General features: G+C 38.4%; 4 protein-coding genes across 9 annotated transcripts in view; 3 read left to right on the top strand and 1 right to left on the bottom strand.

Annotated features, from left to right (window-relative positions):
- Positions 1-640: 640 nt before the first annotated feature.
- On the top strand, positions 641-7,491 carry bend3 (BEN domain containing 3). Of its 2 annotated transcripts, XM_067420803.1 has the most exons (4): positions 1,547-1,683; positions 2,435-2,489; positions 3,937-4,088; positions 4,860-7,490. In XM_067420803.1, exons 2-4 carry the CDS (start codon positions 2,438-2,440, stop codon positions 7,110-7,112), a joined length of 2,457 nt encoding a protein of 818 aa, XP_067276904.1. In that variant the 5' UTR covers positions 1,547-1,683; positions 2,435-2,437; the 3' UTR covers positions 7,113-7,490. The 2 variants fall into 2 exon arrangements, with proteins under 2 accessions (XP_067276905.1, XP_067276904.1); XM_067420804.1 differs by lacking the exon at positions 2,435-2,489 and having other exon boundaries at positions 641-1,683; positions 4,860-7,491.
- A 97-nt stretch (positions 7,492-7,588) lies between these two features.
- On the bottom strand, positions 7,589-11,329 carry mtres1 (mitochondrial transcription rescue factor 1). Its single transcript, XM_067420806.1, has 4 exons — positions 11,237-11,329; positions 9,738-10,177; positions 9,435-9,507; positions 7,589-9,215 (listed from the first exon to the last, which is right to left on the bottom strand). Exons 2-4 carry the CDS (start codon positions 10,166-10,168, stop codon positions 9,033-9,035), a joined length of 687 nt encoding a protein of 228 aa, XP_067276907.1. The 5' UTR covers positions 10,169-10,177; positions 11,237-11,329; the 3' UTR covers positions 7,589-9,032.
- A 258-nt stretch (positions 11,330-11,587) lies between these two features.
- On the top strand, positions 11,588-17,087 carry matn3b (matrilin 3b). 4 transcript variants are annotated; one of them, XM_067421649.1, is made up of 7 exons: positions 11,588-11,631; positions 11,766-11,889; positions 13,217-13,591; positions 15,053-15,628; positions 15,880-16,011; positions 16,263-16,364; positions 16,563-17,087. In XM_067421649.1, the coding sequence occupies exons 2-7, from the start codon at positions 11,856-11,858 to the stop codon at positions 16,610-16,612; spliced, it is 1,269 nt and encodes a 422-aa protein (XP_067277750.1). In that variant the 5' UTR covers positions 11,588-11,631; positions 11,766-11,855; the 3' UTR covers positions 16,613-17,087. The 4 variants fall into 4 exon arrangements, with proteins under 4 accessions (XP_067277750.1, XP_067277748.1, XP_067277751.1 ...); XM_067421647.1 differs by lacking the exon at positions 11,588-11,631 and having other exon boundaries at positions 11,674-11,889; XM_067421650.1 differs by lacking the exons at positions 11,588-11,631; positions 13,217-13,591 and having other exon boundaries at positions 11,674-11,889.
- A 458-nt stretch (positions 17,088-17,545) lies between these two features.
- wdr35 (WD repeat domain 35) overlaps positions 17,546-21,668 on the top strand; it is a 29,410-nt gene continuing 25,287 nt past the window's right edge. For both annotated transcript variants that reach the window (XM_067421645.1, XM_067421644.1), the window contains exons 1-8: positions 17,546-17,786; positions 17,968-18,085; positions 18,226-18,297; positions 18,643-18,735; positions 19,026-19,154; positions 19,383-19,516; positions 20,658-20,823; positions 20,948-21,096. In XM_067421645.1, coding sequence (XP_067277746.1) covers positions 17,763-17,786; positions 17,968-18,085; positions 18,226-18,297; positions 18,643-18,735; positions 19,026-19,154; positions 19,383-19,516; positions 20,658-20,823; positions 20,948-21,096 — 885 coding nt within the window. In that variant the 5' untranslated portion in view covers positions 17,546-17,762. The remainder of the gene's footprint in view (positions 17,787-17,967; positions 18,086-18,225; positions 18,298-18,642; positions 18,736-19,025; positions 19,155-19,382; positions 19,517-20,657; positions 20,824-20,947; positions 21,097-21,668) is intronic.

Genomic DNA, 21,668 nt, shown 5'->3' with positions numbered 1-21,668 from the left:
GGAATGTTTTGAGGAGCACAACAATGAGCTTGAGGTGTTGACTTGGCCTCCAAAATCCCCAGATCTCAATCCAATCGAGCATCTGTGCAATGTGCTGAACAAACAAGTACAATCCATGAAGGCCCCACTTCCCAACTTACAGGACTTAAAGGATCTGCTGGTAACATCTTGGTGCCAGATACCACAGCACACCTTCAGGGGTCTAGAACAGTACATGCCTCGGTCGTAATGTTATGCATGTATACAATTTAATTAAATTTCCTAAATGCTTGAATGGGCATGGATTCTTTTTTTCTCTCAATTTGGTTTGGCATGATTGTTTTGCTTCCAATGGAATATATAAAATAAATAATTAAATGCTATATATATATATATATATATATATATATATATATATATATATATATATATAATCGAATTAACTTTTGATCAAATATATATATATATATATATATATATATATATATATATATATATATATATATATATATATATATATATATAATCGAATTAACTTTTGATCAAATATATTTAAAATAAAATATAAAATAAAACTTCGAATAAAAAAATATTTAATTCTTGACAGCAAAAATAGATTTTATTATACAAAGCAAATTTGCCCTGCAGTACTTGTCATATCCACTAGACGGCGGTTTATTGTAACTGGCAGTAAACAACAAAAAGGCGCCGATTCTGGGACAGTTTATTAATATGTAATCCGCTAGTTGTAGGATATCATGGACAAAACTGAAATTCACAAAACGTCTTTATGTGCTGATATAAAGTTAAATATGTGCTAACCCTTATTCAGAATCTGGTGAAATACACCGTTGTGTTTTAGTCCGTTCAAACTCAAAAGAAAATGTCCTGAATGTTACAGATATGACTACTTTTTGACAGCATTTGAATTCAAATATTTCCTAGTAAATAAATAATTATTAGCCTTTAGGGAATTGAAAACTAAATATTAAATGCAAAACTTTCTGTGAGGACAAAGTACACCCAAACAATTCGTGGTAGCCTATCGTTTGGTTTTCTTGGTGTTGCTTACATTTCCAATCACATTACTCAGAATTTGCAGAACGTCATTTATTTAATCGCACCACCTTCAAATCAATGTTTTAGAATTAAACAACAATGCACTAGGCTATGTGCACAAAATAAAAGCAGTATTTTGCGTAATAGAGAATGTATTCACGTGCATTATTAATTATGAAGTCATATGGTGTAGTGCAAAATGAACATAAATAGATATTAAAAGTTATCTAAAACAAATTCCAACCATATACTGTGTGTACCTACATTTGTGTGGTCACGCGCGTCTATGACGCAGATTTTATACTCGTGGAACTTATGCGCGCGACTCGTGGGGTCTCTTGAAATGACTGCGAGTCACGAGAAGTCCCACGCCAGTCACGGGCCGCGCATTTCACGGCCACGGCACCGCAGCTCAAGGATTCACGTGGGGTGGGCTGGCAAAAACCCACAGCAAACCCACAGCTGTGCGGAAATGACACAGTACCGTCACGTCACGCGAGAGGGCACTGACTAGAGAAAAAAACAAAAAAGCAGCGGAGAGAAACACGGACAACAGTTACCCGTGGAAAAACCCACTGGTTTTAAAGACGCGACCATGGCTGATGCCTCCTAACCTACTGCACACGGCTGCCCGGCGTCGCAAAGGTGAGTTTGATTTCAGCCGCGCAGGTAGTTTAAGCGCGCCGTGTCGCGGGAGACGGAGCGAAAACTCATCGGTGGATGTTTTTCTTGCCGCGTCACGCAAGAGGGAGAGTTGCGCACGGGGAAGGGAGGGGAATCACGAGAGAGAACGGCAGGTCTCCGTGTTAATGCAAAAAAACACAAAGTGTACATTATTTCCTTGAGGCATATGCAGTCCACAGAAGGACCGCAGCAGGGAGCCGCTTGTCCGTCTGTCTCCCCGCTTGTACCGATCCGTGGGGTTTCCACTGGAAGAATGAGGAAGTGGAGCCGGTGGACGGGGGTCGGTACGGTGAAGCAGCGCCTCTCCGGTGCTCTGGCGAGACCTCACGGTGCAAGACATGAAAAACAAATAGGAAAACAATCTCACAGAACTTCACCGTGGAGAAAATACACTCCTGTAAAGTGTAAAGGATGTAAAGTTTTACACGCATCATAATTTTCTCACGCTTGCCATGATGACATTTATGATCAGTAGTGTGTAATAATCACAGCCCTGTCTTTCAGCAGGCCAAACGCTTCCTCTTTTTAAAACAAACCATTATGCACAAAGATTTTGTCAATGTTTAGTGAGAGGCTATTTCTAAACCTTCTTTCCCTGAACATCTGCTATGACTGACAAGTGTAAAGGAAAAATGCAATGTTTGTGGTCCGATCATGTGATTTATCAGATCATATCAGTAATCAGTCATGGGTCTTGTGTGTTTCTTCCCAGGATATGAGCTCTTCTGTGTGCATGGTTAATGCAGACGGACAAGTGACTGATAAAAGTATGTAAATATTACGATTCACACTAAATGCCCCTTGAGAACTTTTACTGAACAATACAACTTTGGCTGTGTACTAACATGCATCACATCAAAATAAACAAATCAAATGATCCAGTGAAATTTACCTTAGCATCAAATGGAGATGTTGCGTTGAAAGTGCACTTGGCATTAGGATCACTGGGGATTGCAACACCTGAAATTGAAATGAATTATGAAAGTAGACAATACTAAATACAGTAATCAGAAACTTTTAGACATGTCATGACATTGCATTTAGTGTAAATGCTCACCTGTAAAATCAACCACTGTCCTAAAACTTGCAACTTGAAAAACTGATTTTTTTTTAAAAACATTTTGTATAATTTTTTGTGTTTATTATAAAAGTATCTGTGCACATCATTTTTTTTTTTGGTCAATTCAAGTGACCGTTAAAGATAAAAATGTAAACGGTCACAGGAGATGCATGTTACTACCAGCTGTAAATGTTCATCTGTCTCAGCTGATGATCTGTGATCAGTGGCCTGTTGCACAAAGCTGGTTTCAGTTGTTACCCAGGTAAGTTTGAGATTAGTTTGAGCAAACTCAAGAAATTCAAGAAGGTGGATTGGTAACTTACGGCTAACCTGCTCTGGAGCAAGTTTTATTTTAGTTTAGAGATTTTAAACCCAGACTGGACCAATCAGCTGCAAGCAAAGATGTAATAATGCCACACACCCTGTATCTGTCTTTCCAAACTAAAGCAGTTTATAATTCATTTTTATTTTTAATAAAATTGTGCATCTTTTGGTGCTAATTATTTATTATTATATTAATATAATATGAATTATAATCACTTTGAATTAATATATGTTCATATAAATATTCTATTAATTGAAAAGTAGCCAAATAGTAATATAAATACAATACATGCATTCCTAATCCGTGTATTCATTTGAGCTCTTTGTGAACCTATAATTATTAGGCATATTTCTTTGATTCACATAATGCATTGATATAGTCAGATATTCTTTCATCTGCCTTCTCAAACTGTCGCTGCAGCAGCAGTGTTTATTCCTGCTTTGTAAATGCATTTAATTTCATAATAGTTTTCAAAACGATCTCTAACTCTTTAGAAGAGAAGTGAATCAAACAGAAACCGTGATTGGCTGTTTGCAGCGCGTGTCTCACTTTCAGGTGCATGCGCTTGAGAGTTGATCGCAAACTCAGGATTAAACCTGAGTTGACAGTGAACGTTTATACCGAGCTTTTGAGAAACGGTTGAACTTGATCTAAACCAGGTTGGATTTATCTGGATTTGTCAAATCTAAACCTACTCTGAAACTCAGAGTTTGTTCAGCTAGCTTCATGCAACAGGCCTCAGATCTCAACCAGGTGTAAACAAGGCAAGTTTTCTGTAAACAAGTGTCCTGTCACCTCATTAAAGTTGACCGCTTGGGTTTTTCTTCAGAAGTTAAAGTTGAGAAAGATGCAGAGGACATATTTGAAAACTCAGAGGGAAAGATGGAAAGCTTCATTGAGCGCATTAAAAAACGTTCAGCAACACATGCAGGCCCTGAGGTGGAACATTCCAGTGGGAAGAGGGTCAAGGTGACAACACAGGTAAGATGAAATGGCTGTAATTAAAAGGAACATTTGTTATAAGCATGTTTACTCGCCCTCATGTCGATCCATACATGTAAGACCTTCATTCATCTTCAGGACACAAATTAAGATATTTTTGATGAAATCAGTTTTCTGACCCTACGTAGACTGCAAAGTTATTAACACTTTCAAGGCCCAGAAAGGTAGACATTGTTAAAATAGTCAATGTGAATACAGTGGTTCAACCTCAATATTATGAAGCAACAAGAATACTTTGTTCAACACGAAAAAATGATATTCATGTGAGTGTGTGTTTGTGTTGCTGCTGCAGGAGTAGGCCAATACTGAGCCGGTGTTCTGATGTAGAACCCGGAAGTGCTGCACTGTGTTTATAACATGAACATCTTCAGAGACTGACACCGAAGAGAAGAAATTGTTGAATAGTCGTTTTTTTTGTTTGTTTTCTTTGCACAAAAGAAAGTTTTTTTCTAGTCGCTTCATAACATCACATGGACTATTTTAACAATGTCTTTTCTACCTTTCTGGGCCTTGAAAGTGGCAATAACATTGCAGTCTTAGTGGGATCAGGAAGCTCTCGGATTTCATCAAAAAATATCTTAATTTGTGTTCCAAAGATGAACAAAGATCTTATGGGTTTGGAACAACATTAGGTTAATAAGTAATTAATGAAATCATTTTTATTTTTGGGTGAACTAACTAACATGCAATGTCTGGTCTTTTCTTTTGGTGCAAACTATAAAACAGCAAACTTTCACACTTACTTTCCAGGCAGGAGAACATCTTGACGGCAGTTCCGATGATGGAAGCAGGTCATGCTCTCACAGCCACAGATTATCTCCTCAGGAGCAGATTTCCATCTCTTCATACAAGAAACCACTCTACAGCATCACGCATCGTATTTCTGAGCGTAAAGTTGCATCCAGTCTGGACCAGCAGGGAGCTCAAAATGGAGTCAGGGCGAGCCACAATGGTGTCCACTTCCAAAAACTGGGCAATTCTAAAAAGCATCACATGTTTAAGGCCTCCCCTACTTTGGGGGTCACGGGTTCTCCTGCTGCCTTGGATTCTCACCTCTACCCGCTAATCGAGAAGATGTTTTTCCTCCTCAACACACTGAATTCCAGTATGACCCAGTTACACAGTAAGGTGGACTTGCTCTCGTTGGAAGTGACACGCATCAAAAAGCAGATGAAGCCCTCTGAGATGGTCATGGAGTTTCAACCTCCTCCTGAATACCAGTTGACTACTGATGAGCTCACCCAGCTGATGGAGCAAACGTCCACTGCGGGAGAGCTTGGCTGCAGACTACTCGTTCAACTTTTCCCAGAACTTTTCACAGCAAAGGACGGCTGCAGCACATGCAGCCTTACAACTAAAAGGACATTAGATTCCTTGCACCTTCAGTTAATACGTAACTATGTGGAAGTCTGTTACCCGCTGGTGAAAAATGAAAATGTCTGGCAGACGGAGTGCTTGCTGCAGATCAATGATTTCTTGAATCGTTTCTGGGCTCAGAAGGACATGGAGAGCGGTCAGATGTGTGACAAACAGACTCCGATGGTTGGCGCGTTTGACATGGAATCGAATCACACTTTTCATTTCATTAGTGAAGATGCCCAAGACGAGAGTCTTTCCCTCAACTCTGGAGAGAACAGTGATGTTCATCCCAATAATGTCAGCTCAGATATAGTGTTTGAACCCCATGAGGCTGCTGGTGACGACTCTGAAGACTTAACTTCCCCAGAGGAGCTTGTAGTTTTTTTGTTGAACAGACTCTTCCCAGAGGTGTTTGAGGAGGGCAAGTTGCCAGAGGGCCACAACAGCATTGGGCAGTTGATCATTGACTCGGATAGACTGGAAATTATAAGAAAATACATGGAGGCCAATTTCCCTGATATCCCAGAGGAAACCTGGCTGCAGTTATGCGTACAACGAATGGAGGAAGCACTGGAGAACTCTTCTGTAAATGGCAGTGGTCGTGACAACCGAGAGATTTATGACACCACCCATCTTCCTGATAACATCTCCATTGTAAAGATCAGTGACCTGAGTGATTACGAGAAACCAAATCGCAGGTCTAAAAAATCATGGCTCGAGCCTGTGGATTTCGATAAACTACAGATCCCTCCTCCAGACTTTGATGTTCCACAGGAGTATTTACTTACTAAGGAACAGCTAAAAAGCAACTACGAGTGCAGTTTATCAATTGGGAACTTTGCATCTCGTCTCCTGGTTCACATGTTCCCTGAGCTCTTCACTTACGAGAATGCACGAAAATACTACAACTGCAGCGGATCTCTAGGAAAGAAACAGCTGGATCCTATGCGAATCAATCTCATTCGACATTACGTCCAGCTACTCTACCCACAAGCTAAGAACGACCGTGTGTGGACCCTTGAGTTTGTCGGCAAACTTGATGAGCGCTGCAGGCGACGGGATACTGACCAACGACGTTCATACCAGCAACAACGGAAGGCCTGTTCGCCTGACCAAGAGCCTGACCCAAAGGTGTCTCTGCTAACTGTGGGCCAAGTCAATGTTCTCACTTCAGATTGTGTGAAAGAGGACTCCGAAGTCCTGTCTTCACCCCTGGAGAAAAGCAGCAAAGACTTCTGCAAGATTCCACTGGAGGACCTCTCGGTGTCCAGTCCAGACTTTCCAGTGCCTTCCGATTACCTGCTTACGGATGCTGAAGTGAGGGAGATTGTCCAACAGAGTCTGTCTGTGGGTAATTTTGCCGCCCGCCTTCTCGTTCGTCTCTTTCCGGAGCTTTTCACGCAGGAAAATTTACGGCTGCAGTACAACCACTCTGGGGCCTGCAACAAGAAACAGCTGGACCCTGTGCGCCTTCGACTTATTCGTCATTACGTGGAGGCCGTCTACCCTGTTGACAAAATGGAGGAGGTGTGGCACTATGAATGCGTGCCAAGCATTGATGAGCGCTGCAGGCGCCCCAATCGCAAGAAATGTGACATTCTAAAGAGGGCAAAGAGATCGAACAACACTGTGACTTATTCTTAAAACAATGTTCCTGCAAAGCGCAGACCTGTTTCCTATATTTTACACAACATACCTGTTATTTGCACAAGTCCATAAGCTGAAGCATATTGAAACTTGTCCTTGTTTAAGGTCCAGTTTGGCTGGTCGACTTCACGTCCATGGCCTTTAAACAGGATGGGATAGTAGGTGACAGAAAAGTTTGTAATTGAAGCCACTATCACGTGACAGATATTAGTGTTACTATTTATAAGCCAAAATATTATTGATGTTATTCTAATGATTAATAGATAAGCTAAGTTAGCCTTAAATCAAATTAAATGTAAACATTTAGTTCTTTAAAAATAATAGATCACTTGTTTGGGGTGAGGGCAAAGAATATATATATATATAGAGAGAGAGAGAGAGAGAGAGAGAGAGAGAGAGAGAGAGAGAGAGAGAGAGAGAGAGAGAGAGAGAGAGAGAGAGAGAGAGAGAGAGAGAGAGAGATTGTTTTAAACTGTAGCAATGTTGCAGCACTGGCTTTTTCTAATTCTCAGCATATTGAAGTATGTCCTGCCTTACAGCAAGTCAATCTTACTCATCTGTACTAAACTATAGCACCAGGCTATATGTTATATATTTTTAAATAAAAATTCACTTCCTAGCCGAGATGGGTTTCATGATCCTTTTTATTATATTTCATATACACAAGTAAGGGACAGAGGGACATAGCTTGTTTTTATAGAGAAATCTTAAGGTTTTATCCTACACACAGAGAAAAAGGGTGCAACAGCTTGTCGCTGAGGCAGTACCCTTAAAGGGACACATATTCATACCTTTTTTTTCATAGGCTCCGTCACAAATGGCACCCTAAACCCTTACAGTCTTCCTCTTAGTCTGCACTTTCATGACGTAATGCCGCTTTGACTGCTGATAAGAAGTGCGTTGCGTAACCCGCACCAGTGCGGACTCAGCTTAAGTGGGCATCGGGGGTGCATATCGACCTCAAAGGGGGCCCTCGCAAGCACCCTTCTGAGACCTAAAACAACAAATAGGACATCCCCGCAGTCTCGTGGACTTAATGGACACGAGCACGCAGCTGCCATTGTATGTCCACAAGACCGAAAGTGCACATGAAGTGTGCCATTTGGGACAGGGCCATAGTACCTTAAGGTACTAGTATTCACCTTTTAGGAGTAAAAAAAAATGTACAAATGTGTCCTTTTAAGGGTACCGCCTCAGTGACAAGCTGTTGCCCCCCCCTAAAGGTACAATTTTGACAGCTTTTTTCTCTGTGTGTAGGACAGATAATTGTATCTTTGATGTTTATCAAGACTGATCAAATGTGTGTTCTTTGCATCACAATGAAGAAAAAAAAAACACTTTTGGAACCTGTTTTTGTTAGGGTTTGGACTCAATTTTGAATCATTTGCAAACATGCTGTGCAAAATTTTTTTATTGAGCCTGGTTTGGTTAGTGCAGTTGTATGCAGAGGCACTCTGTACCGTACCCGGAAATCTATAGTATAAGCAGAATAAGCTATAAACGGTATCAGAAATCCTGAAAACATTTGATATCTCAAACTATATGATCTATCTCCAGAAATCATTTGATATCTCAAACTATATGATCTATCTCCAGAAATCATTTGATATCTCAAACTATATGATCTTTCTCACAGTGGTATTTTTGTGAATTTAGTAAATACCAAATAATAATAAAAAATACCTAAACCACCTCTAAACAATATATGTTTGTGTTTCATTTGTGACCTGTAAAGTTAATAAAATCCATCTTCAAGTAGTATGAAACAGTTATGAGATCTACTCTCGAATGAAAAGATGTGAGACCTTCAGTTTTTGTTGTGAAAACATCAATCTGCAGTTTCTGAATTTAACGGCTGGAGAGTAGAATCATTTTTGTCCCAGTTTCTGATCTTTCACCTATTAAAGACATTGGTCTTCACTGCTTGTACACATCCTTTTTGGGAAGTTGTAGGTGTTTCCAGCTTCTTAGAACGACTCTCAACTTTTCTGTATCTTTAGTCTCTCCAACCACCTTTTTTAAGATCACTCTTTTCAGCAAGACTGTGTCCATTTCTTTGTCCTCATTAAGAATCAGATCCAGTGTATCCCCAACTTTAACCTGTAGGAGGCAGCAGACCATGGCCTGTTATATTAATGTCCCATTTCTGCTTAAACTACTCAATCACAACTCAGATCAATTTATTTAAGAGAGTAACAGGAAGCCTACCACATGCAGGGTAAGTTATTTTAATGCGTCAATAATTTGTTAAGCTGGTGTTGCATAAAGTATTTATGAGGAAATTTCTTCTGATTAGACCACAAGGGGGTGCTGACTCACCATTTTGCTCTTTTTTGAGAGCTTTTGACCGTTCAGTCTCAATTTGAGACTATAAAAAGCATCCTCCACACCACTGTAAAAGAGATACATGATGTATGTTAGTCACTGCCACTGGCCAAAACACCACACACTAAAAGTACAGAAAAATAATACATTTACAAAAAATATACAAAATTCATCCATTCTCTGACGGAGTTCTATGAGTTGACCTAACAACAGTGATCTGTTCCAAAGCTTAATATAGATTAAATTACATAATCACAGCTGCAACTGTGAACATGATGAGCAGTTTTTCTGACTTACTGTCGTGCGATGTCCAATCCAACCTTCAAAACCAGATCGAAACGTAGAGACTGGACAGTTTTCTCATGGTCTTTGTAGTCTTTTGGCAGGCCTGGGTCATCTTGAAGCTCGTCCTCATAATCACTCGCCTCTTCAGCCTCCTGTTCCTCCTCCTCCTCTTCCTCCTGCTGCACTGCTTTCTGCTTCCCTTTCCTTCTTGTGCTCTTGAGCCGTGTTTGATGGAGCAACCAGCTTTGCCGAGCATCCCACGATTTCGGCCACATAGCTGTCCGGTGCGTCTGGGGAGTGGTTGAACCCCACAGCTGACGAGCATGTAACGACCGTGGGCACCACATGCTGAGGCCAGAGCCATGGCATGGAGAGAGCAGCTGCAGGGAATTCAGTCTGCCCAGCTGCCGCAGAGTCAGTGCCTGCACTGACAGACTCTGCATACTGTTACTCTGAACACAGACACAACGGGAAGAGATCATGGAAATAGGACAACATTAGAGATTCATCGTTAAAAGATCAGCTGACAAAATCACTCTGGACCACTCACATCCATGCCACTTTCTCTTTTAACTGTTGCCAGGAATAGGAAAAATTTCTTTCCTCAGGCCATCTGCCACAAAGACATTTAAATTCCCCAATGGGCGATAAACATAACTAAACTAAAGTTTATTTAGCATTTCATACCTCTTATTCACAATACCTTGCATTGTATATAACACACCTGTACATAATACTGAATTTTCATTTAGATCATTCACAGTTTATATATATATAATTGATTCTATCACATACTAATTTAATTTTAAACATATCAAATGTCAAATCGATTAATCACATCCAAAATAAAAGTTAATTTACACAAAATGTGTACAAACAAACAATGTATAATTATTATGTATATAAATACACACACACACACACACACACACACACACACACAGACACAGATGTTTATGTTTAAGAAAATGTGTTATATTTATATACAATATATGTATACACATATAATACAAATGTTAAAATATACAGTGACAGTATGCACATTTTCTTAAATATATACATGTATGTGTGTATTCATTTATATACATTACATACATGTATTATGTAAAAACAAACTTTTATTTAGGATGCGATTATTTGATTTGACAGCATGCACTAAAATCAGGGCGAACTAAGTAAGTTAGTTTCCAAGTTGAAAATTTGGACATGTCAATACTTGAATGCAATGAGCTCGTAATCACGACTTTAGAAGTCGGAAGTATGAAATTTCCCATAGCACGTGAAGGCAGCAATGCAGCCATAAGGAATAGCGTAATATAATAATTAATAAAAATCGGACACATTTCCATGACAACGTACTTAGAATTTGCACTGACAGCAACTATAATGTGTCTCCACGGTCTCCACCCAACCCCACCCCACTGCTCAGGCCGATATTAAGGATACGTTCCCATCAACAAATACAAAAACAACACTTTGGTGTAAAAAGACAACATAAAGGCGAATTTTACCTATGAGTTGAGCGATCTCCCCTTGACTCTCTAATCTCGAACTGACTGACCAACGAGCACTGTAAAAACAAACCAACAGCCGTTGCTGCTGTGGTAGTGCACTTATTACAGCGCCATCTAGAGGTGGGATGAATTATTACTCACAAGGCAGAATAATAGTTATTAATGCACTTGGTGATATCATAAAGTTATATGCCTTTAGGCTACATTATCAAATAATTATTTATTTATTTATTTCCAGAATTCGCTGTGCACTATTTGTACTATCTATGCCGTTCTAGTGTATCCTTGCGTTACATTTGTAGAAGACTAAACGCCCGCCCAGTCAAACACTTGTTTCTCTGGATTGGTGGCTGGCGCTGGACGTCTGGGGGCCAGCGGCTTTAAAACATCATGTGAGCGCCTCCTCCTGTCAAAACTCTCACCGTGAGGCGGAATAAACACAATAACGGACACTTCTGCATCCATCTTCATCAACATGACATTCTTTATTTGTACTTTTGTCTTTTGTCTGTCTGCATTTTTAAAGGAAGTGGAGGGCACGTATGGCCCTTATGCACGGAACCAGAACCACCACCAGCTGTACGCGGACCGGCAGAGAGCTCACCTCTTCCCCAATATGCCTGGACACGGCAACTCCATCAACTTTGGAGGTAGCCTTATCATTTTCTTACTGTTATTTGTCAGTTTTATAATAAGCTTTTTTATTTAAGTGAAATGCACTTGTAATTATTTTAAAGCCTTGAGTTAAATAAATTTAAATATATATAAAACTGAAAAGTTATTGCATGTATGTCTTTTATTTTGGATGCAATTAATTGATTTGCACTATATATATATATATATATATATATATATATATATATATATATATATATATATATATATATATATATACTTTATTTGTTTATATATACACACACACACACACACACACACACACACACACACACACACACACACACACACACACACACACACACACACACACACACACACACACACACACACACACACACACACACAAATAAAGTGAGTGAAATTCTTTAGGTATTTGAGTAACCTTCCCTTGAAATTATGTAATCTTCACATTGGACATTCCATTTTACAGTAGGCCTGTTATTAGCACATTAAAGTGCTTAATGACTGATCAGGGACCTTTAGACTTCTGAAACTGTGAGCAGTGGTTCTAAAAAAAAAGAAGTATCAAAACAAATTTTCCTTATTCTTCTCACAATTCTTGTGTTATCAATGTGTGTATATATATATATATATATATATATATATATATATATATATATATATATATATATATATATATATATATATATATATATATATATATATATATATATATATATATATATATAAATTCCATATTAATTCATATTCTCAAAATGATAAGTTCTGTTTTACAAACTATGATTTGTATATATTTCTAGGCCACACATATAATGTCAAAGTTGTACTACAATTACCTTTCATTCCCCCTTAAATTTCTGAAAAAATGAAATCATTAATCTAGTAGTATTATCTATTTCTGTCCCCTAACTAAAAAAATATTTTAAGTGAATCTGGTTCTACAGCATATTTGCCCTTCAGGTTTACAGAATATAGACAGTCATTAACAGAGATCTTCTGAACAGGCCACTGATTTTGCTCATGCTTTTACTAACAATCAATAATTGTTTTTTTGAAAATCAGCATCATATTTAGCTTTAAACCAACTTTAATACATTTCCTTCTCTCTCTCCTTGTGATACTCCTTTTAATCCACCTATTTTTCTTTCTCCTCTATTATCCTTTTCATCTGTGGATTCATTTTCTCTCTTTCTTTCTCTCTCCTCCTATGTATTTCAATATATCTGTTCACCCCCCCTCTCTCTCTCTCTCCCTCTCTCTCTCTCTCTCTCTCTCTCTCTCTCTCTCTCTCTCTCTCTCTCTCTCTCTCTCTCTCTCTCTCTCTCTAACCAAACAAAGCTCATGGCTTTAATCACAGGTTTTACAGCTATCATCATCGCAACCCTCATCAGCATCACCACCAGCGGCCGCCCTGGAAGGGACCTCCCTTTATCTACCATCGTCCTGTCTTACCTGTCCGGCCCATCTCACCTGTCCAACCTGTCCGGACAGTTGCGCCCACACTGCCCAGAATGCCAGTGGTTTCACCTGCCCCTACAGTAACCATGCCACTCACCACGGTAGCCACCCATCCCCCGCCACCTCCAACACAGACTGCAACCACTACAACCACTACAACCACTGTAACCACTACAACCCCTACAACCACTCCACAGCTGGTCAGTACCCCTCGTGACACAACTGCTGTCCCTGCCGAACCTCCCACTGACCCAGGTAGACCAATCCCACTCCACCGGGCACAGACGACCTGTCTGGTCCTCTTCAGTCCTTCTTAATCATTTTCTCCCATCTCTCTCTCTCTCTCTCTCTCTCTCTCTCTCTCTCTCTCTCTCTCTCTCTCTCTCTCTCTCTCTCTCTCAAAGCTCATGGCTTTAATCACAGGTTTTACAGCTATCATCATCGCAACCCTCATCAGCATCATCACCAGCGGCCGCCCTGGATGGGACCTCCCTTTATCATTAATGAAAAAAAAGAATGGTCATTTATCTTTAAAGGGTTAGTTCACCCAGTTATGTCATTAATGACTCACCCTAATTTTGTTCCACACCAGTAAGACCTCCATTCATCTTCAGAACACAGTTTAAAATTTTGTCCGAGAGCGCAAGTGTTCTCGGACAAATGTTCCAGGTTTGTTTTCAATCCTCAAATAAAGATTAGAACAGTTATGATCAGCGTATTGATTCAGGATTCGGATCACCAATGTCACGTGATTTTAGCAGATTCAGCAGTCATCCGAATCCTGAATCAATACGCTGATTCATAACCGTTTGAATCTTTATTCGAGGATTGAAAACAAACCCGGAAGAGAAGACATGGCTGAATAAAGTCGTAGTTTTTGTTATTTTTGGACCAAAATGTATTTTTGATGCTTCAAGAGATTCTAATTAAGTAGTCTAGTCACTATGGACTACTGTGATGATGTTTTTATTCCCTTTCTGGACATGGACAGAATAGTGTGCCGATATGGGTACGCTCTGGGACTAAATATAAATAAACTGTTCTGAAGATGAACGGAGGTTTTACGGGTGTGGAACAACATTAGGGTGAGTCATTAATGACATCAATTTCATTTTTTGGGGGTAAACTAACCCTTTAAACAAGCAGGATTGCAAAATATTTCTATAAACAAATAGAATTAATTAGGCCTCTCTTTAAAAAAGAAGAAGTAATTTAGCATTAGTAAAACTAATGGCCTCATTAAAGGTCTGTTCATACTAAGAAGGATAATTATAGCAATAACCATTAGTGCCCACAATAACGCTTTTGTAAGTACTCGTTGTCAATTATGTTGTCTGCCGCTTTAAATGCTGAAGCTCTTTAGAGCAGGATGGATTCTGATTGGATGTGAATGTTTTTATCATTAATCAACAATATTGTTTTTCTGTGTTATTATCGTTATGGTTGTCGCTGTCGTTATCGCCCTAATGCTATTTGTGTATATTGTCCTAATGTTCTACTTTTCGTTTAGAACAAATTAAATTAACGGAATCAGTTTCTTTCCATTTTTTCAGTCACAGTGCTGCGTTGCTAACCGAGGAGCTTCTCTTTTACATACAATTTACATTTTTACATATTAATCCCTTTCAGCATCTTTGCACTTTAAAAAAAAATCCTTTTTAATGATAATAATGGGACACTAGTTTTCAGCATTAATGAATTATTTCTCTTTCACAGCTCCAGCAGAGCTTTGCAAGAGTCGTCCTCTAGACCTGGTTTTTATCATCGACAGTTCTCGTAGCGTCCGTCCTGCAGAGTTCGAGAAGGTCAAGATCTTCCTCTCTGAAATGGTCGACTCTCTAGATATCGGAGCCGATGCCACACGAGTCGCCCTGGTCAACTATGCCAGCACCGTCACCATCGAGTTCCTTCTGAAAAAGTACTTTAGCAAGGCTGAGGTCAAGCAGGCCTTCTCCCGTATCGATCCGCTCTCAACGGGAACCATGACTGGCATGGCCATCAAAACCGCCATGGAGCTGGTTTTCACAGAGACTGCTGGGGCCCGGCCACTAAAAAAGAACATCGGTAAGGTGGCCATTATTGTGACCGACGGAAGGCCGCAAGATAAAGTTGAAGAGGTGGCGGCAGCAGCTAGGGCTTCTGGGATTGAAATATACGCCATTGGAGTGGACAGAGCAGATATGGGGTCTCTTAAACTGATGGCCAGTCAGCCTCTCGATGACCATGTGTTCTATGTGGAAACATACGGCGTGATTGAGAAACTCACATCCAAGTTCAGGGAGACGCTCTGTGGTAAGAGAATCAAGGGATTTGGATCACATTTTAATTCAATACCGAATCATAAATAAAAAGATATATATTATAAAATATATTCAAATAATCATTATGAATAACATTTATATTTGTACCTTCATTTACAATAAATATGAAATGAATGCATCACTGACTCATCAGGAAATAGTTCATGTTTTCAAACATAATATTATTTGTATAATGTATCATATTTTTATTGAAGATTTTTGCTCATTCAGCTGATTTTGCAGGTTTCGACGCTTGTGCACTTGGGCACAACTGCGAACATATTTGTGTCAACAACAATGCTTCTTATTTCTGCAAGTGCAGAGAGGGATATGTTATCAACTCTGACAAGAAAACATGCTCTAAGCAGGCCAACGGTTTGTCATAAAAATATGCATCGAATTATTTGAAAAATTTGATGCATGATGGAAAGAATTCGATGCATTTTAAAGGAATGCATCCGGATCATTTTTGCGCATAAAAATGATTCTTGACTCAAAATAAATACCATATTAATATCAAATGTATCAAAATCAGATCCATTAAAATAATTGACATAAGTATGTTTAATGTGCTCTATAAATCGAGGAGTGATGTATACAGTAAAACATGTCTGTTTCTCTTTCAGAAGAGGCAAGAGGAGATCTGACTGAGAATGCCTGCATGTGTGAGGCTCAAATAGCATTTCAGAGGAAGGTTCACATCAGCATACAGACGCTCACCAGCAGACATATCCTTTCACATTAATGCAGCATTTGTTTTATCACCTATCCTAATTCAACCACTCAGCATTATACACTCATGTGCATTCAATTCTATGCCATTTTTCACTTTTATTCGTCATATATTTTTATATAGTTTTCTGTCCAAAGAAAAAACAAACCCTGATGATCATGATGTGTGACGTGTTTTTCTTAACTGTTCTTACTGGATGACATCACAAACCGAGTGCAGCAGTTTGATCTCCGTCATGCCTAGTGTGGAACAGATTGTTCAAACAACACAGATAATATTTTTTTTTTTAATGTCTCATTTTAGCATTTCTCACTTTGTTCATTTTTTGAATATGTTAAATGTCTTAATTCATATTGCGCTTAATATTTTAGATATTAGTTTGTTCTGAGTATGATTTTTGAGTTATCAACATATATCATATTGACTTTTTTGACACAAAATGTTAAATGTTTTGCTGAAAAAGTTTCCTTTTACTTTGGGAACAAATAGTAAAAGTACATTTGTAAGTGATGGTAATATGTAAAGTATATGCACATTGTTTTATATTGTTCTTTATTTTGGATACTTTTACAAATATACATAATATGTAATTTTCAGTCATATCTTTATATTAAATGATTGGTTTGTGTAATTGTAATTGTTTGTATGTATATTCAAATATTGCAATTGCAATTGTTTGTATATTCAAATACACTTGAGTGCATGGGGATATACATGATGTGATGCATAACAGTTTAAATAAACCTTTAAATCTAAATCTATTTTTTATTTATAAAGGTAAGCATATGTTTTAGATTCTTACTGGTGTTGCAGTAACTATAAAAACTGTATATATTTTTAGATTCAATTTTACCTTTCCTAGTCCATGGAGTTCATATAATAACTAGACAAATGCTGTTTAAATATAAATACTTTGAGATGGAGTTGCAGGTCACACCAGTAACACTGCAGGAAATGTCCTTTAAAATATGTACGTTTTCCAAAAACCCATAATTATTACTATGCTTAGAATGTATTTAGATAATTGTGTGATTAATTTGACAATAATTTACAATAATATTATCACAAGCGATAAATGTAAAAAGAATGTACCGGTATGCCATGAGTAGAGAACTAGAAGAGAACTACAAATACCATGAACGCTGTAATCAAACAACACCATTTCCGGGGTTTTGGTTACCTAGAAACCAAGCAAACCGCTTTACAGCAGCAAACACGCATGGAAAATACACAGTTGAATTCAATTGTCTTGAAGAACTGGTTTATTATGCAGTTCTTTTAAACGAAGAAAGCGCTGAAATCACCCACAATCATTGGGACCAAAACACCTAATAAGGGACCAAAAACGGTCCATAAACGCCGTGGCAGGCTAGCAAGCTAAGCTAAAGCAAATATGTTTATTTATCTCAGTAAAAAGGTAATTCTGTCTGATAAAACGCGGAATTATGTTGCAGATTAGTTGTCCGCATTTTTCGTTGCTTTTCTTAATAAAGGCGTTTTTTGCTAATAATGACAGTTGTTTCTGCATAACGTTACCGTTAACTTAACTTACATGCCTTGTTTATCAGTGCTGTTGGCTTTGCCGTTTGTGTCCTCAGATTGCGATTCCAAACAATACGATTTTAAAGTGTGTGTCTTGGAACAAAGATCAGGGTTTCATCGCCTGTGGAGGAGAGGATGGTCTTTTAAAAGTGCTCAAACTTGAGACTTACACAGGTGGGAACCTGGAACTGTCTACCAGTATACTACAACATAGACATTGTGAATAGTTTATTTCTACATTCAGCATGGAATGATTTAATAAAATCCATCAATCAACCAATAATTAATTATTACATTACGTTTATTTTTCCCAGACGATGCCAAACTGAAAGGCCTGGCTGCTCCCAGCAACCTATCGATGAATCAGACACTGGAGGGCCACAGTGGTAAGAAAGAGTAGATGTGTGACATCAGAACAGTGTTTGTATTTAGTGGGCATGTTTTTCTAGCTTGGTGGGGACTTCACACTGAATGCATACACTGACTTACGGGCACTTGTGTCACTTTGGGGACATAAATTGAGGTCCTCATGGGTACAAAAGCTTATAAATCATACAGAATGAGTTCTTTTAAAAATGCAGAAAGTTTTGTATGATGGATAGTGTAGGGGATAGAATATACAGTTTGTACAGTATAAAAACCATTACATCTATGGCGAGTCCCCAGACAGGTGTGTGTGTGTGTGTGTGTGTGCGTGTGTTGACTCTCTGAGCTTTGATTTGGTTGTGCAGGTGCAGTGCAGGTTGTGACGTGGAACGAACAGTATCAGAAACTGACCACCAGCGACCAGAACGGCCTCATCATTGTTTGGATGCTTTATAAAGGTACACAGTCCTATAACCAAACATTAAGAAAGTACTGTAATATTTAAATAATTTAAAACTCTATCTTATAGTTTATTCAAAAATGACAATTCTGTCACCATTCACTCAGGTTGACTTACTTTCTTTTCTGGAAAATAAAAGAAGATATCTTGAGAAATGTTTTGTTGTTGTTATTGTTGTTCATACAATGGAAGTCAATGGTCACCAAAACAACGTTCTTCAAATTGATGATACATTTTTGGTTTTCCTATTTCTTTAATTAATATGCAGCCTTTAACTGTGTCAAATAGGTTCATGGTATGAAGAAATGATTAATAACAGGAATAAATCTGTGGTGAGGAGCATGAGCTGGAATGCTGATGGTCTGAAGATCTGCATTGTGTATGAAGACGGTGCTGTGATCGTGGGCTCGGTGGATGGTGAGCACGGATAAACTCTTGCTAATGGGCTTTTTATTATGTTTATTTTTTATTTATTTACATGTTAAAAATGTATTATTATTTTTAAAAGGCAAAAGCCATTTAAGATGTAGATGTTTATTGCTTTATTATATAGTTTTGAATTTTCATGCGTTAACATTTGTTTGTATGATTATAAACGTATGTGTTTGCTTGGTTATGTGCTTGTATAACTGTGTGATCTCACAGGGAACAGGATCTGGGGTAAAGAACTGAAGGGGACCCAGTTGGCACACGTGGCCTGGTCTCCAGACAGTAAGATCTTGCTGTTTGGGATGGCCAATGGAGAGATCCACATTTACGACAACCAAGGAAACTTCATTGTGAGTGCTGAGAGCATGGAAATACACTTAGCTTGCTTCATGTTTCACACTGTTCAATATATTGCGATACAAAAATGCAATAATATATGTTGTGGATAGTGACAATATGTATTGGTTATAGTTATCCCAAAATAAAAAGATTTAAACTACTTTATATAATGTTGAATATAATATATAATAATGCAATGAGGGAATATTTGTGGGTCCTAATAATGCCAAATGTTTTATGTTACCAGTAAAAAGTGGCCTACATAATTTTAAATAAATCTAGTTAGTGACAGAATGCAAGCATATTTGTCTAAAACAATTCTGCATTTTCAGCTTCAGAATAATGAATATTTTTATTCTGCTGTCACCATTGTCCTGTGCATTGGGTTACCAGAGCCAAGTCCAAGGTTGTTAATTTTCACCCCCAAAGTAATACCAAATTTGGCATTTTAATAAGCAGTACATTTTTTTGTTAACCTTTTACCATATGTCTTGGAACATTGCAATAATGACATATTGTGAGTTCAGTATCGTGATGAGTATCGAATCGTGACATGAGTGTATCATTACACCTCTACTGCTCATAATTCACCCAGGGTTAACAGTTAATCCTGGTTAATCATAAATTGCTGTTTCTGATTGGACGAATGCCCAAAGGCTCTAGCATTGCGCATCCTCATTATACGCTGCTGACTGTAATAGCGAGTTTTCGGAATCGGACTACAAATGTAATAATGAAACTCTCTTCTTTGCTCCAATATATTTTTCGTCACAATTTGACATTTTCCCCTAAAAATGCATCTTTGGGGCCGTATCACGCTTGACACATTGTTCTAAAAACTCGGCGCTCAAGTTAAAAAATCAGTTAAACGCGTCCTTGTGTTCTTTCACCATTCCACTGCCTGCATCCCACGTTTTTCAAACCAAAAATGCGTTCTGTGTGAATGAGCCTTAACACTGTATCATGTTACACTGCACAAGTTCTAACCCTACTCTGGAGCAGGGTGTCATAATAATTTCCAGTAAAACATCCTCTAATTTTTAAGTGATGATAACCCCGGGTTAACTGCAGTGTGCAAAGTGCTTTAGTAAATCAATGTGTTCTGTCTCAAAATTCCTCTTTGTGTGTTCATGTATGTGTGTTTATGCCCAGATGAAGATGACCATGAGTAGTTTGGCAAATGTAACAGGTGCCCTCAGTATAGCAGGTATCCACTGGTACACAGGCACAGAGGGGTATCTGGAGCCAGACTGCCCCTGCCTTGCCGTTTGTTTCACTAATGGGCACTGCCAAGTGATGCGGCATGAGAGTGATGATAGTGAGTTTATGTATTTCTGTGACTCTTTATCGCTCTTTGTGCATGCTGGGGTCATACGTTCTAGTGTGAATGTGAAGGAGGAATACTATTTTAAATGATTGATTGTGTGTGCTAATGTGTGAAGGTCCTGTGATCATTGAGACGGGCATGTGGCATGTGGCCAGTATCCAATGGAACCACTGTGGCAGTGTTCTAGCTATAGGAGGATCACTCAGAAACAGTGGAGCAGAGAAAGACTTAAATGTTGTTCAGTTCTACGCGCCATTTGGAGAAGTGAGTACAAATCTTACACATGTATTGTACAGACAAACATTATGAAAGTTCCACAAGTAAAAGGTTACTCACCAGTGCATCCATTTGTTGTTATTGATTGTTTTAAATCTGTAGCACTTTGAGATTTTGTTTAATATAAAGTGCTTACAAATAAAATGTATTATTATTATGATTATTATTAAATATAATACAACTTGTCATGCATTCACTACTGTTCAAAAGTTTGGGGTTGGTAATATTTTTGTAATGTTTTTGAAAGCAACATATGTCTTTTTTCCTGTGATGGCAAAAGTGAGTTTTCAGCAGCCATTGCTCCAGTCTTCAGTGTCACATGATCCAAAATCATTCTAATATGCTGATATATCTAACATTTCTCATTATTAAAGGGTTAGTTCACCCAAAAATGAAAATTATTTCATTAATTACTCACTCTCATGTCTTTGGACACCCGTAAGACCTTCATTCATCTTCGGAACACAAATGAAGATATTTTTGTTGAAAGCCGATGGCTGAGAAAGGCTTCAGAAAGGCCTCCATTGGCATTCAGTACATTTACACTCACAAGACCCATA

Source organism: Pseudorasbora parva, chromosome 17 (assembly GCF_024679245.1).
Source record: "Pseudorasbora parva isolate DD20220531a chromosome 17, ASM2467924v1, whole genome shotgun sequence".
NCBI classification, from domain to species: Eukaryota; Metazoa; Chordata; class Actinopteri; order Cypriniformes; family Gobionidae; genus Pseudorasbora; species Pseudorasbora parva.
The sequence above is the reverse complement of the archived record's forward strand: the minus strand, read 5'-3'. Positions and strand labels throughout refer to the sequence as shown.

What these genes read in the sequence shown, in the direction of transcription:
- bend3 (XM_067420803.1), top strand. Translation starts at nt 2,438, where the DNA reads ATGAGCTCTTCTGTGTGCATGGTTAATGCAGACGGACAAGTGACTGAT. An exon ending in CGGACAAGTGACTGATAAAA is followed by an intron (nt 2,490 to 3,936) that starts GTATGTAAATAT and finishes GTTTTTCTTCAG; the next exon opens with AAGTTAAAGTTGAGAAAGAT. An exon ending in GGGTCAAGGTGACAACACAG is followed by an intron (nt 4,089 to 4,859) that starts GTAAGATGAAAT and finishes CTTACTTTCCAG; the next exon opens with GCAGGAGAACATCTTGACGG.
- mtres1 (XM_067420806.1), bottom strand. Translation starts at nt 10,168, where the DNA reads ATGCAGAGTCTGTCAGTGCAGGCACTGACTCTGCGGCAGCTGGGCAGA. An exon ending in GGATTGGACATCGCACGACA is followed by an intron (nt 9,508 to 9,737) that starts GTAAGTCAGAAA and finishes TCTCTTTTACAG; the next exon opens with TGGTGTGGAGGATGCTTTTT. An exon ending in TCTCAAAAAAGAGCAAAATG is followed by an intron (nt 9,216 to 9,434) that starts GTGAGTCAGCAC and finishes TGCCTCCTACAG; the next exon opens with GTTAAAGTTGGGGATACACT.
- matn3b (XM_067421647.1), top strand. Translation starts at nt 11,715, where the DNA reads ATGACATTCTTTATTTGTACTTTTGTCTTTTGTCTGTCTGCATTTTTA. An exon ending in CGAACCTCCCACTGACCCAG is followed by an intron (nt 13,592 to 15,052) that starts GTAGACCAATCC and finishes TCTCTTTCACAG; the next exon opens with CTCCAGCAGAGCTTTGCAAG. An exon ending in GTTCAGGGAGACGCTCTGTG is followed by an intron (nt 15,629 to 15,879) that starts GTAAGAGAATCA and finishes CTGATTTTGCAG; the next exon opens with GTTTCGACGCTTGTGCACTT.